General features: G+C 43.6%; 1 protein-coding gene across 5 annotated transcripts in view; it reads right to left on the reverse strand.

The window, feature by feature from the left end:
- The window catches only part of Cilk1 (ciliogenesis associated kinase 1), a 65,512-nt gene that overhangs the window by 41,232 nt on the left and 8,373 nt on the right, over nt 1–15,907 (reverse strand). For 3 of the 5 annotated variants that reach the window (XM_041679412.1, XM_041679408.1, XM_041679411.1), the window contains exon 2: nt 979–1,251. In XM_041679412.1, the coding sequence (XP_041535346.1) occupies nt 979–1,079 (101 nt within the window). In that variant the 5' untranslated portion in view covers nt 1,080–1,251. Of the gene's footprint in view, nt 1–978; nt 1,252–4,475; nt 4,534–15,907 lie in introns of all 5 variants that reach the window. The other 2 variants (XM_041679409.1, XM_041679410.1) reach the window with 1 other exon arrangement.

Genomic DNA, 15,907 nt, shown 5'->3' on the forward strand with positions numbered 1-15,907 from the left:
TGGTCATAGAAACCAAAAAAAGAGTATTAGCTCTCTTGCTCTCTTGGAACTGGAGTTACAGGTTGTTGAACTGTGTAGTTCAGCTGGGGCTGAACTCCTATCCACTATAAGAGGAATAAGAGTCCTCTTTTCTTTTGTTTTTTTGGAGACAAGGTTTCTCTGTAGCTTTGGGGCCTGTCCTGGAACTCGCTTTGTAGTCCAGGCTGGCCTCGAACTCACAGAGAGATCCACCTGCCTCTGCCTCCCAAGTGCTGGAATTAAAGGCGCGTGCCACCACCGCCCGGCTGGAATAAGAGTTCTTAACTGCTGAGCCATCTCTCAGCCCCTTATTGCTTTCTTACTGCCTATATCACCGTATTGTGAACTAGTCTTTGGAGCAGTCCACATGGCACAGGACTAAGAGGCAGCCTCCGGCTGACAACTAGCAGAGAACCTAGACCCTCAGGTCAACAATGTACAAGGTTCTAACTGCAACCTAAAGTCACAGGAGTAAGCTTGGAAGCAGAGCCTTTCCCCGCCCAGCTGCCAATAACACCATAGTTTTGAGCAACATTATGATTGCAGCCTCAGAAGAGACTTTGGACCAGATAACTCTGCTAAGTTGTGCTAACGCACAGAAACTGAGATAGAAGGCATGTATGTTGCTCTAATCTACAAGTTTGGAGTGAACTGCTATACGGTCACAGGTAACTAACTCAACAGGTCTGAACTCTGGCTGCAAAAGCTAAGTATAAGTGACACAGACAGCAGGTACCAGATAAACACATTTCCTCTTCTGGAAAATGAATTTATTAACCCTCATCAGAAGTCATACAGTTTCTTTACGACTTTAGAATCATCACCTAATGTTCTTCTTTATGGCTCCCGTCCGTTCCCCTTTAGAAATGTTTCAAAGACAGGGAATGGACAGAACAGAGCTGAAATCATCATGATAGGTAGAACTGACCATGAGCTCACAAGAGCGAAGAAGGAACTTACTTTTTAATGGCGATCAGTTCTCCAGACTCAATGCTTCTTCCCAGAAGGACAGAACCATAGGTCCCATCCCCAAGCTGCTTGATCGTTGTGTATCTATTCATGGTGCGCCTGCTCTGTCAGGACGCTCATCTCAGGGCCGAGATGGTCCAGTCCTGCAGCACTAGCAGGCCTCCCCAGACTGTAACCAGATTTTTCGATGGCAGCACCAGCACAGGGTATTCAATAGAACGTGATTATCTCCCAAATACATATTTTCAAAGGTCAGTCTTCTGCCTGTAGAAAAACATGGAGGATTAGGTCAGATGCTAATGAATGTTTTGGATCTGCATACTTTTGTACTCTAAAACAATGGTTAGTGAACTGTAGTCACTAGACTGTCATTCATTCGTTTAAATAAAGTTTTATTGGGACAAAGCATATATACATTTGCTTGTTATCTCTATCCACAATAGCAGAACTGAGTATTTCTGACATTGTATAGCTGAGAGTAGTTATGTTTTGGAGTCAGAGAAAAGCTGTCAACTCCTGGCTTACATATTCCCTTTCAAATATAAATAAGTACCTTCATAAAATTAGACATAGTATGTTTTGAAATTGAAGAGATGAATTAGCTCCAATTAGGTGCTTCTCTGGTAAAACTGCATAACTATGGTGTTTGAGGGCTGCTGAACTAAGAGGACCCATGCTAAACACGTTCTCTGCACACCAGCTACACTGTAAACATACAGTGTAAACATCCAGACGCCGAGGAAGCCAGTGTCACACTGCAGAAGGAAACTGACATGTGCCTCATGAACTATTTGTAGCTAAGCATCAACAGCTAGATTTTTTTTTTAGATGATTGGAAGCTAAACAGAGAATGAATTATTCAAGGCCTATATAGAAGATATATAGCAACTTCAGTGATACCCATTGTTGTAGGGTTTTTTTAAAAAAATAATGTCATTAATTTTTTTTTCTCAAAACACATAATTGAGAGTAATTTAGTCTGCCTAAAATAAAGCTTTGTAACCCAGGTGGCTACAATGCTCTTAGTCAAACACTCATAACATAAACACTTAATAAAAACAGTAAAGGTATACCACGGCTGCTAAACCAGTACTGTGAAGATTCAAATGATAGAAGACGACTGAAGGACATGCCTTTCTGTATCTAACTCCTGTCTATGCAGCTTCTCCTTCCTAAAGAATTCCAATCAATAAATGGAAAATGAAAGGGGGAAAGAAGAAATGTACAACTAAGTAAATACCGCAGTAAGACTTGTTTATAGTTGCCAAGGCTCACTGATACACAAAGAAACTAATGGGTGGGTCAAAGAGGACATTGTGTAATCTCAAATATACTGGTTAACTACTAGGAAGGGCATAACTTTACAGAAAGAAATCCCAAAACCAAAACTAAACAATAACAACAAAACAGTAACAACCCCCCCCCCCCAACCAAACCCCAAAAACAAACCAAAAATGTCTCCTTAGCTGCTGGTAGTGGTACTCAAGCAAGAAAGGGGCAGATCTCTTGTGAGTTTGAGACCATCCTGGTGTAAAAGGGACTTCCAAGTCAGCGAGAGCTACACAGTGAGGCTGTCTTGAAATAAAACAAAACAAAATCCCCAAATATCCTTGTGCCAAAGGTAATTTCAATATCCTTACTATTATCCTCACTAATATCCTCACGAATGAGCAATGCACGAGAAAGGCACAACACCAGTCAGTGTGCTTAAAAATGCAGACTGCAGCTCTCTTTTCCATCTTCCTCTCGGAGAAGCAGCTTTGCTTCTGCCTCTCTCCCCCCATTTCTCTGCTTCCCCCCTTCTCTGTCTCTTTCTCCTGTTCTCTCTCTCTCTCTCTCTCTCTTTCTCTCTCTCTCCCCCTTCACCCTTCCTCCTCCATAACTCCCTGAATAAACATTCAACCTCACCCTGAAAAAAAAAAATGCAGACTGCAGAATCTCAGCTGGGTGTGGGGGAGCACACTTTTAATCCCAGCACTCGGGAGGCAGAGGCAGGTGGATCTCTGTGAGTTTGAGACCAGCCTGGTCTACAAAGCGAGTTCTGGAACAGCCAGGGCTGTTAGACAGAGAAACCTTGTCTCAAAAAACCAAAACGAAACAAAACAAAAGCAGAATCTCAGTCAATTTATCACAAAGAAACAGCATGCAGACCCCAAATGAGGGACACAGTATAGTCTACAATCAACTGGCCAGTAGTATTCCAAAGAGTCCAGATCATAAGACAGGAGCAGACCGAGAAACTGTAAGGTTACAGGAGCTGAGACAGCTAAATTCAAACACGGGATCCAAGATAAGCTCTTCAGAGAAGGACAGCAATGGGGGCGAGGAAAGGCACCTGCGGTGGGCGGTTTAGTCAGTAACGTTACTATTCCTAGAGTTATTCTCTATTCTTGATCACACTCTACGGTTACCTAAGATGGAGATGCCAAGTGTAGTTTCTAATACTTTACTATTGTTTGCAAATTTTCTGTGTCTAAGATAAGCTCAACACTAAGAAACAACAATAAAAAAATAAACCTAGACTGTGTTCTTGTAAAAAGTTGTGCATGACTTGAGACTCCTTGGGAAATATATCGGCAGTCCTGAGTTTCCTACTCGCTACCACACAACTGAGAGAGCACGTAGCGCTCCAGCTCAGCCCACTCCCACTCCATTCCTTCCCCTGCAAGGACATTTTGTTTCTTCCTGCCCTTCAGGATCAGATTCCCTAGCTTCTTTGTGCTATTCTTTACAGTGAAGTGTTCCACTGCTGGCTGATACATATGCATAAAGCACATAAATATTAATAAATATTTGTAAATAAGAGCCCTTTTTTAAAAGAGCTTAACCATAGTAAGGAATGAGGGGGGTGGTATTTCAAGTAGCCAGAGTACTGGTTATTTGGGAGGGAATATGGAGCAGGGTTAGTTGGCTTGGTTTCCAGATGGGTCCATTCCAATTGGGCTTAGGATAAGAAAAGCAAATAAACTGAGTCATGAAGGAAAGTTAGGTGTGTTGTATGGTGAACAGGAATGCCAGCAGCATGAGGAGCAGCGAGGAAAACATAAGGGTTTAAACTTAGGATAGAGGAGGAAAAATGGGTAACCTAAAGGCATAATTCCAGCATTTCATTATGGAGAACCCCAGATACCTTTGTGTAAGTGTGTGTGTGTGTGTGTGTGTGTGTGTGTGCGTGCATGCATGTGTGTGTGGTGTTTGCATGTGGGCATAGGTCACTGACTCGCGCATGCACTCATGAAGACCAGAGGTCAACTCTAGCCATCTTCCTTTACCTCCCTCCACCTTGTTTCTTTGAGACAGGGTCCCTCACTGAGCCTGGAGCTCAATGTTTTGGCTACACTGGCTAAACAGCGAACTCTAGGATCCATTTTCTCTGCATTTCTCCTTTTCCTAGCACTGGGATCACATCTGCACACCCAGGCTTTATATATGGGTGCTAAGGACCCAAACTCAAATCTTCATGTTTGCACAGCAAACTCTTTACTCACTGGGCTGTATCTTCTCAGCTGCCCATGTTTATAAACATAGCTTCGGCTGGATTCTACTCTGAAAAAGAAGAAAATGCTGTATAAAAAGACATTATCCAGTCAATGGAAGCAACCAGATAAATGCAAGTAAATTAGATAAATATTGTATCTGTCTTAAATTTATTGAAGTGGATGCCTATGCTGGGCTCAGTAATAGCACTTGTGTTATTACTGGAAAATACACAGAAAGATCTGGAGATAAAGGACAATGATGGATGTGATTGCAGTTTCATATGGGATTATGTCCTGATAAAGCCACCATAAGCTGAAAATAATGGGAATTGAAAATGCATCTAATATTCCTAGCCTACCAATGCTATCCTTTAGCCTTGCCCACCTTCTCCTGGCTAAGCACAGCTGGGCTACTTTATCAAGTATTAAATATCTTCTACACACAGAGATGTGCATTTTCTGTAGACGTGAAGGAATGTAAACACAAACACAACGTAATGCCAGCAAGGGAGGTAGGTTTGGGAGCTCCTGTAGCTTTTCTGTAAATCTAACATTTCTACAGCTTAAAAGTTTAAATGTTTCTCCTCAAAGAGGTAGAAAGAGGGGATCTTTTAAAAAGGCACATAGACCACACTGAACAGTTTACCATCATTTAAAACATATGAACGCAGATTTTCTTAGTATGACCTTTCCAGACTCCCTCATTCTTCCATGGATGATCATCATTTGTGGACTATTTGCATCGAGGACTTGCTTCAAGCTGATGCAAAGAACATCTGGCCAGAGCCAAGAAACAGCGGCAGTGCCACGCCTGACCCCTCCTTCACCATGGTCACCCTCATCTACTTGGCAGTGTGCTTACTTTCTATGGGCACCCATAGCTCCTTCTGCAGTGGATTTAGACTCCCAAGCCACCACTGTATGTCATCTTCCAGAAACCAACCAACCAACGCACCCTCCCACTCACCAAACAAACAACAACAAAAGCAACAACAACACAGCTCACTGGAGCTCTGATTTGTCAAGAATCACCGAACTAATGAACTACATTCTTTAGTTTTAAGTTTTTATTATTATTTGTATCTTTGTGCGTGCTGTGTATTTGGAAGGGCACGATGTTGGGGAAGTGGGTAGGTGTGGCGTGGCGTGAGTGTGGAGGTCAGAGGACAGCTTTGTGGAGTCAGTTCTTCTGCCCTTATGTGGGTGGGTTCCTGGGATCAAACTCAGGTCACCAGGCTTGTGCTTTTGCTTTTGTACCTTTACCTGCTGAGCCATTCCACCAGCCCCATAAATAAACATTTATTACTTATTTAGGTTACATCTGCTCTGTTCTTTAGATAATGGTAAGTTGTTGCTCTTTAAAGCTAGGGGCCTACTATGACCAGGCTGCATTTTTGTTGTTACTGTTGTTTTCTAGTTCATTAGATACTTTTCTTCCTCTCCACCCAATCTTGCACGCTGCTATTCAAGCTAATCTCTACATGTTTAGTGTTTGGAAGAAACCATGTCACGAGAGTGTGCATGCACATAAAGTTAGTAATCAAGTGTTGCTTGGCTTCCTGCAGCCTTAACTGCACAGCTTCCCTCATAGGACCCATTTTCCATTCCTTAATTATCTCTGGCACTCACCTCTGAATCCTCTCACGCTTTTCCACCTCCTTGATGAATTGTGTTGACTAAAGCTTAATAGCGATTATATTACAGCGCTGTGTGGGCACCTCCGCTTCTCTTTTTGCAATGGCCTTATACTACCAATTATTAACAAAAGCCTTTGCTTCGCAGTTAATGCACCGCTATTTCCTTATCCACGTAAATTGGATAACTGCAACAATGCCTTTCTGGATCGCTAAGAAAAGGACACAATGAATCAGCCAACACACAAATTCCTTAGCAATTCCTCCTTGTTACAATTTGCCATTATTACCAAGAAACAAAAATGAATTATTGTGACAAGATCTGACTGACACTGTGTCAGGGTAGAAGCTTTGTAGGCTGGCATGTCAAATAATTACATAATGATTGCATGACAGATTAGTTTAGTGCTTCTTCACGCACTGATGTCAAACTGACCATGTACAATTCTAGTCAAATTTTGCTGGCCCACCCACCCCTAAGAAGCAGGTTGAGTGGGAACCAGTTTTGATAGTTTTAAAAGCTCTCCAGGGAAGGCTATGGTGCATGGAAGGCAAGGGCAGTGGAGGGAACTAGCACCTCAGAGTGGGGCCCAGTTATGAAAGTGGTTGTGTATCATATAGGAGCTTTAGTCTTTATCCTGCAGAGGGAAACCTCCAGAGTCTTGCAGAGAAACACAAGAGGAAGATTCCCCCAGAGAATGAATAGTTGTTAGGGCAGAGAAAGCAAAGGCAGAAAGTAGGGGCCACTGCCATGGTTGAGGGACACATGACAGAGGCCTAAACAAAGGCAATCGACCTGACTTAATCAGAAACATGAGTAGACACAGTTTGGGATGTGGAATATATGATTATGTTATTTGGACGATGGAAAGAGATTTATTTTTTAAAAGTCTTACTACCTGGGGTGCTGAATTTGAACTCTACAGAATACTTCTCATCTAAGGATGTAGCTCAGTGGTACAGCATGTGCCTACTTGCACATGGCCTGGGTTTGATCCGTATTGAACTGCAAACTAACTATCAAACAAACTAACAAAAAAACAACAAAACCACCCCTAAAACCAAACATGCTCACTGGGCAACTGTAGATAGCTTTCTAAAAGTTCCACCTCCGCCTCAGAGAGCACACTAGTGGAACCTAATTTAGAAACATAATACTCAGACTAAGCTGATATATTTCGAGATTTCATGACATTTCATTTACATAAAACACAACAGGAATGGTGTCTACTGGGTTGTGCAACATGGCAATGCTGGGCTCAAACCAAGCTGAACTGCTATTCACTTCTAGATGCCAAACTTTAAAGAGATACATTAAAGAACACAGTGAGGGTCCTCAATGAGAGCATAGATTGCTAGAGGCACAGGAGGTTGGGGAGCCATAAAGTTTTCTCAAGTATGCAGAAACAGTGTTAGAGAAAAGGTTAGTTGCATTCTGTATGGATCCTGAGAACAGAGCAGCTCACCACAGGCAGCCGTCCCCTTCTCCAACCTTCATTACTTTCCATACTTAAAAAGCAGAGCAGTGATGGTCAAACTAGCACCACGCAGAAAGCCAAGGAAAAATCAATTCTAAGCATATCTAAGCAAGAAGAGGTTAAACATCTGAGATCAGGATTGTTCAAACAGGGAGTTGTGTTACTCTGGGACACAACGCGGTGACTGGCAGACAACACAAAGAGGAAGAGAGGGTGTTCTGGCAGATGCCTTAGCTGGCCCACTCAACAGCAGCTTTACCCTTCCTTAGCTTATAGGCCCCTGATGTTATGCCAGATCAGCAGATTCAGGTCTAGAAGCCACCTGCTCTAGTCCCAGGCTTTAATTTAAACCCAGCAAAACACGGCACTTCCTACTAAAAACAGTAAGAGATGGGATGATAGCCCCAGCACATAGTATCAAAAGGGAAGTGAGTGGGTGACGGTAGAGGAGGGCTGTAGTCGGAAGGAGACCTGTGACCGAGAAGCGGCCTGAGATTCGTCTTGATTGTAGCTGTATAAAGCTGTGCTGTACTGGAGATGTCAATGCAAAGATGAGACCTCATCTTAAGGGTGAACAGAAAGACAGGAGCTCAGTCCTGTTTGCCACCAGCAGGGCTGCTGTACACTCCCCGAACATACCTGCCTTTGAGTCTTGCTGGATGACTTAACTAAATACCCTTGATGCTGGATGACCTAACTAAATGTCCTTGATGCTGGATGACCTAATTAAATGTCCTTGATGCTGGATGACCTAACTAAATATGTCCTTGATGCTGAACTCACTCTTCTATCAAGAACAGGTAAAGGCGTTCCAGATCCAGCAGGGCAAGGCTACACCGGCATTATTATTGAGTCAGTTTGTCATCACTGTGAAAAAATACTTGACACAAACAACTTAAAAGGAGAAATGATACGTTTTGGTTCAACCCACAGTTGGCTGCCTTTGTTGTTTCTGGACTGTGGAAAAGCTGAGCACTGTGACAAAGGATGCGCTATCAGGCATGTCCGACCTTTAACATTGGAAATGATGTTGTCTACAAAGCTCATACTCAAGAAACACACACACACACAAAATCCAACCAAATAACCCACAAAAATATCTTAATGTTTTAAGCTTATGATTTATGTTGGATGTATGTATAGTTATCATCTGCCATGTATCCTTTGAGTCAAAGAATGAACACACCATTATAGCAAAGTTGTACTTGGGGCTGACAGAAAGAAAGGGATACAGTGGGAACCTAGGGGACACATCCTCAGTCATCCACTTCCTCAGCTAGCACTGACCTCTAAAGATTCCCGTCACCATCTGATGCCGCTGTCAAATTATGAACCCACTAGCTAGGTCAGAACCCTTGGGACCCAACCAGCTCTCAAGGATTGCATCCACTAGCTGGGGACCAAGCCTTGAGATCATGAGCCACTTTCTTTTTAAGCCATAACAGTCATAAGGATTGAAGAGGCTGTAGTCAGAGACATGCAGAAGAGGTTACTGTTTACTTGCCTGGGGTTTGCTTTGTGCTTGAACCTACTGTGTGTTTTCATTTAGAAAGAACACATGACATAAATACAACACAAAGCTTCCATAAGAAATGTCCAGAATTTACTCTGATAGCAATCAGAGATGCCTGGAGAACTAGCTGGCCAAAACAGAGTGTTCCCTTCTTCACCCTGGAGTATTTTTACATACAATTTCCCTTGCGTGGGATCCTTTAAGATCCCTGTGTGGGGTTCAATCCCCAGTACAGCATAAACTGACCATGGTGGTGCGTGCCTGTAAAACCTGGCAGTCCGAAAGTGGTGGCAGGACATTCTGAAGTTCAAGATCATCCTTGACCACCTGAGTTTGAAACTAGTCTGATGCACATGAGACTGTTTCAAAACAACCAAAAGAAACCACAGAACTACTTGGTATCTTTAATTGTTATGGAACCCAAACTCCAAGTCAAGTTTCCCTACTTCTTTCCACATTTACCTATGATTAACTGGAATTTCAGCCTGAAAGCAGAGGGCAGCTTCAAACGGCTGCGTTCCTTACAGTTTGCTTAAAAGACCAACAATTGCTTTTTCCACAGTTGTGAGACAATCCGTATTTGTGTATCCACATTGTTGTACAATAGAGATGGTTGTTGTACTTTTTTTTTTTTTTGGTTGTTTGAGACAGGGTTTCTCTGTAGCTTTGGAGCCTGTCCAGGCTGGCCTTGAACTCATAAAGACCAAGACCGGCCAGGCCCGTCTCTGCTTCCTTAGTGCTGGGATTAAAGGCGTGCACCACCACCACCACTGCCCAGCTTGTATTAGTTAATTCTGCCTTTGTTATAATGTATTTGACTGAAGCAAGGTGGCAAGGAAGGCTCCAAGAACTGCCTCGTCTTGCCCAGATCGGCTCGTGCATCCATTTTGGACCTCCCGTCCTGTCCCATGGACAGACACAGCTACGGATCCTTGCTCACAGTGTCATGTAGCAGCCTGTCCTCATCTGTGCCAGCCCCTGCCCTGTGGTGAGTGACCCAGAGGACAGTCCTCTGCAGGGTGCAGCCCACACCTCTCTACCCTTTGTGCTTTCACAGTGCACACTCCTTTTGCACACAGCGGGTTCTCGAAGGCTGGTCCAGATATGAAGTTTAGACTTCACTATTTATTTTCTGTACCTTCTTGGGTACAGAAAACTCGCAGTGTGTCTGTTTCTTCAGGGCCAAAACAAAGATCAGGTAGTCGTTTGAGCTCTCTGGAAGCATTTTGAAGTTCTAAAGCGGAAGAAGAGTGAACAGCACAGGGCAGCTGGAGCTGTAGGCCTCTTAGGCCTCCAGTCACAGGGAGGTTCTCCCATGCTGTTTGGGGAGCGTTTTGTATCAGGGTAATGCTCTATTTAAACAGAAAAAGGCTTTCTTTCAAAGAGTTCTGGCAAATGTTTGAAATAAACGTTAGCATTTTCCTAGTGAGGTGACATTGGTGCAAACCTTCCTGGACCTGCCCCAGTTCCCTCTTCTCTCTGTTCATGACCGTGTAGCATGCTTATTCACAGCCTGGACACCAGGCCTGGGACAGCACAACTCTAGTCCATTCTTTATTTTGGAACCTTGATGGTCAAGGAGTTGGTGTCACAGTTACATAGGAATACAAACTTATGTACAGACCGGTGATTTCTAGCTGTCCTCTCCAAAGCCACTTACCCTTTCCAGCTCCGAGAGGAGCTCACAGCCTTGGCGGTTTTCTGCCGAGGTTCTGTTGCTTTCCCCTGCCCCACAGTTAAGTCTGCTTGTGTGCAAGCCGCTAAAGACCCTTCTCACAGGCCTTCCGAAGTGCACTGCTCTTACGGGTTTCTAATTACTTTCTGTTTACTAATTACAAGTTACTAATTTGTTCAAATCTGGAACAACTTTCTGTGAAGTTCTTTTATAAGCTGCCTAAAAACAGTCCACATCTTTTCTGTTTCTCTCCCAGGACCTAAGTCTTCCACCCGTACACTCTTAACAAATCTTATAAGCATTTTGACTCTTGGACAGCTACTTTTTCCTGCTAGGAACAGTAGCTGTGAGACTGATGGAAACTTCATTCCGGAGTACTTGCCTTGCCTGCACCTGGACAAAGGAGAGCAATAAAGATGCCTCCGGCCCCTGCACTGACTGCACGGGAGAAGAGGAAACCCATCATCTGCTTGCCTTCTTCTGTGCCTGGGAATTGTGAAGAAAGAGTTCGTTTAGTTTCAGTTTGAAGGTTCAGCTGTCAGATGGGGAAATCATGGCAGAAGGAAGCAAGTGGTCACATGGCATCCTTGGAGGGAAGCAGGAAGAGACAGCCAATGTCCAGCCCTCTTCTCACTTTTATCCTGTCTGGGACTCCAGCCTTGGGACGGTGCCACCCACATTCAGGGTGGGTCTTCCCTGCTAAAGTTTCTGGAAACGCAGCCACAGACTTAGCCAGTGGCATGTTTCCATGGTGAGTCTAAATCCTGTCAAGTTGGAATTCCAACACATTTAACTCAGTTTACATCTTTCACTAAAACACATCAAGGATAAAATGGCAGCTTAATATGAAAATAAGAAAAGAGCGGGGACCAGTAAACGTTTTCTGGGAAGGATCAGTAATACTTGAGGCGCCAAGGCTCCACATCCCTTGCTCACCCATCACTGGAGGAGAGGAGCGGTCACAAATAACATGGCTGCAGTCCACCACAACTTTATTCACGAAAACAGGCGGATGGCAGGACCTGCTTCCCAGGCCATAGTTTCCTAACCCCCCAAACAGGAAATCCCTCTGTAAATAGAAACACTCTTCCTATAAACATTTTACAAGGCCACATTTACCAAAATATAGTCATCCCCAGATTCCACCTCCAGGAGGGTGGAGGTTTTAGCATCATCACAATTGCATCCCTAGTACTGGGATCTGGCCGACTGCAGGTGATCTCCCTGCTTCATTAGTCACTCCCACCACTGTTTCTCCCAGCCCCCTTTCTGGAAAAATGGGTCAACCACATTAGGACTCAAAATATGGACCCTTCTAAAATTGTTGCAGTAATTTTACATGGATATCTTGATAGATCTTGCTTTCTTTTCCTTCAGCTTCACCTGAAATCATTTTCTAATACTTACTTTTGAAGAAAAATAATCCCAAAAGACGCAAGAATTAACCATCATTTTTGTGAACTACAAGTCTATGAAGAAGCATAGTATTTTGGAATATTTGTATATACATGATATTTGTATATACTTTAAACATAGACCACAGCTCACAGGCACACTTAAGAGGGTAATTTCATAGAGTATTTTTATTATGTCTGCATTTCAACCACACTCTATTAAAGAATCAGCTGTGAAAATCATACAAGTTTGTTGGCGGCTGTGGATCCCCAGACCCTGAATTTCCTGTAGACAACTTGTTATGCTTGCAGCTGCTCTGAGCAAAACAACTTGTTTTCCTGTGTTTGCAGCTGCTCTGAGCATGAGACCCTCAGGAGTTCTTGATGGCAGGGGAGTGGTTTCTGGTGGGTTTGGCTGGGGCGTGGCTATCAGTTAAGGATCCCTTTATAAGCTGTCCTATATATTATCCCTATATATAATGCCCAATAAAGGTGGCATTCTTGTTTCAAGGATGACACCTCTCTCTCTCTCTCTCTCTCTCTCTCTCTCTCTCTGAATATGTTTAAATCCCCAGCCCCTTTCCCGGACCGCAAACTGTACTGTAGCATGTAGCATGTAGAACAGGCATAGTTTGCTGCACAAGTTCAACTGTGGGTGTTATGTTGGAGCTTAAAAAGTTTCACATTTGGGGGCTGAAGAGGAGAGATAGCTCGGTGGTTAAGAGCACTGACTGTTCTTCCGAAAGACCAGCACCCATATGGCAATTCACAACCGTCTGTAACTCTAATTGCAGGGGGCTGGACACCCTCACCCAGACATACGTGCAGGCAAAACACCAATGTACACAAAATAAAAATAGTTTAAAAAAAGTTTCACACTTTGAAATACCAGATTTTTGTTGTTTTGGTTAGAGATGGTACGGTCAAGTAGGTAACTGGATATTGTAACCCTTCAACTTAGTTTTGAAGAATTACATTTTTTATTACTTTTTAAGTTTTAGATTTATTTACTTCATGTGGATGAGTGTTTCACCTGCATGTATGCATGTCTCCTAGGTGTGTGCCTGGTGCCCAGGAAGGTCAGAAAAGTATATTAGATCCCCCAGAACTTTGGTTATAGATAATTGTGAACCACCACGTGGGTGCTGGGAATCGAACCTGGGCCCTCTGCTCAAGGGACCAGTGCCTTTAACTGCTGAGTCATCTTTCCTGCTTGTGAGCATTACATTTTAATGTGGTCTCTATGGCCGGCATACTAGCAGCACTCTATCCTGTGTTATGCTATGCCTATAAACATTACATTACAAAACTACTTATAATAATCTTCACTCCAAAAAAAAATATGTTTCTGCTGGGTATGGTAACCGCAGTACTGAGAGGCAGTTCAGGCTCACTATGAGCTTGAGGCCAGTCTAGACAACATGACAAGTTCCAGGGCCAGCACAGGCTAAAGAATAAGACTGTCTTAAATAAATATAAATAAGATAAAATAAAAATAAAACCAACATGTTTTAAATGTGTACTTCTCACATACCCTCAGCCACCACTAGACTGCAGTGGCCACAGAAGTCCTCTACCAATAGGGGAAAGAATCAAATGAAATACGAAGGACTACTGTGCCCATTCCATCTTAAAAACTGAGTATTAAATATTTTATAATATGAGCTATAAAAATCCTTCTCTTGCCCATATCCAATGCCAAGCTCTTGAATCCTGTCATGGGGGAGACAGCTCATGTAGACAAATGGAAAAGCTTGCTTTATTTAATTTGGTATGATGATTTGGGTTGGTGGTCTTTTTTTTGGCATCTCTGGGATTAACACAAGAAAACTGGAAAGTCTTTCTGTACGTAAACTTGAAGACCATCCAGTACCACAACTTTGCAGGAGAGGTCAGAGACTCCACATCAAACCTTTGCCATCTTCAGAGTGGCACACTTTTAAGGCGTGAAAGTGAACAGCCTTTCATCCACGAAAGGTGCACCAAATGCTCCTGCAACCTCTGTAAAAGGCTTGCGGGTTCTTTTCTAATCCTGAATCCTCACCTGATTTCATAGATCTGCACAGTGAGTTTGTGGGTTACTCTTCCTGTGAAGAGTCCACCTCTCAAAGAGGACGAAAGACACTTCAGTAGCTTCATGGGGAAATTAGGAATATAAGGGTTCAGCTTGGGCTGAAAATTTCCCCGAACTGTTCAATAGGGCTCCGTTCCTCACTGGCAGGTAGCTCAGACTGAGCAGAGAGGCGCACGGTGCCACAGCATTGAAGTTACCATCCCTGGTACAGTCTGACCTGCTTCTTTTACTTCCTGGGCTTCAAGTATAGGCAGCTTCAATTTCTTCTTCTCACAATATTTCCCCAGGATTATAATGCAATTTGCCCTAGAAATTGGTTGCTTCACCAAAGTCATTTTACAAAGTAAGTTGTGGGAGTTTTATTAGAGACAGGCTCTCACTCTATAGCCCAGCCTGGCGTAAAGCTCACTGTGTAGTCTAGGTTGATCTCAAGCACAGAAATCTACATGCCTCAGCTCCTTGAGTGCGGGTATTACAGATGTGAGCCACCATACCTGGCCAGAACATGTGTACTTTGACAAGGAAGTTAGCGTTGTAGTCCAAAGGTAAATCCTAACATAAGTAAGAGTATGGCTCCCCTATGACCTCAGAGTAATGTGTCTATCATCCAGCACACGCCTCTGCACACTCTTAGTCAACCACATCATCTATAAACACTAAGGGCCAGCCAGAGTCTGATACTCTAGTCACAGGATGCCCAGGCCAGGTGTGGCATCTTATATGTGAAATGTCAGCACTCAAGAGGCTAAGGCAGGACTGCCTTGAGTTGGAGACAAGCCTGAACACAAAGATCCTGCTTTAAAAAAAGACGGCCATGGAGCCAGGTGTAGTGGTGCTGCATGCCTTTAATTTCAGAAACTGGTACATCTCTGTGAGTTCAAGGCTAGTCTGGCTACATAGCAAGTTCCAGAACTACACAAGGAGACCCTGTCACAAAAATAAGTAAATTAGTAAATAAATTTAATTTGATTGTAAAAAGCTAACATGGCCTTCAAAGAATGCTCATGAAGAATGAACAGTTAAGTGAGATACTGCTTCTCAGTCTACACATCAGCTTGTACGGAAAGGTCACTGTCCCTAGTCAATCTGACACAGAGCCACCTGAGAAGGGAGCATCAATCGAAGGACTGCCTAGATTGATCTGGGGGGACTGTCTTGACTTTTGATATGGGAGGGCCCTGCCCACTTTGGGTGGCACCGTATCCTGAGCAGGTAGTCCTGGGCTGCATTAGAAAGCTTAGCAAGTATGAACTGTGAGCCAGTCAGCAAGCAGTGTTCCTCCATGGTTTCTGCTTCAAGTTCCTGCATGACTCCCTTCAATGATGGGCTGCAAGCCATAAGGGAGAATAAACACCCCCTCCCCTAAGCTGCTTTTAGTCAGTGTGTTCTATCGCAGCAACAGAGGGGAAACTACAATGGTCACCGTACCCAGAAGTGTGTCCAGAAACCACCCAGTAAGTAGTCTTGCCTAAACACACATAGTTAAAGCTGGGTGATGGCTCACACTTTCAATCCCAGCACTTGGGAGGCTGGGGGCTCACCTGGCTCCCTGGCCTAGAGAACAAGCCTGGGTCTTAGTTAGGGTTTCTATTGCTGTGAAGAGACACCATGACCATGGCAGCTCTTGTAAAGGAAAACACTTAATTGGGGCTGGCTTACAGTTCAGAGGTTTA

The sequence above is a fragment of the Microtus oregoni genome, unplaced genomic scaffold (genome assembly GCF_018167655.1).
Source record: "Microtus oregoni isolate MIOR12 unplaced genomic scaffold, Mior012 000032F_ref0000030, whole genome shotgun sequence".
Classification (NCBI taxonomy): domain Eukaryota; kingdom Metazoa; phylum Chordata; class Mammalia; order Rodentia; family Cricetidae; genus Microtus; species Microtus oregoni.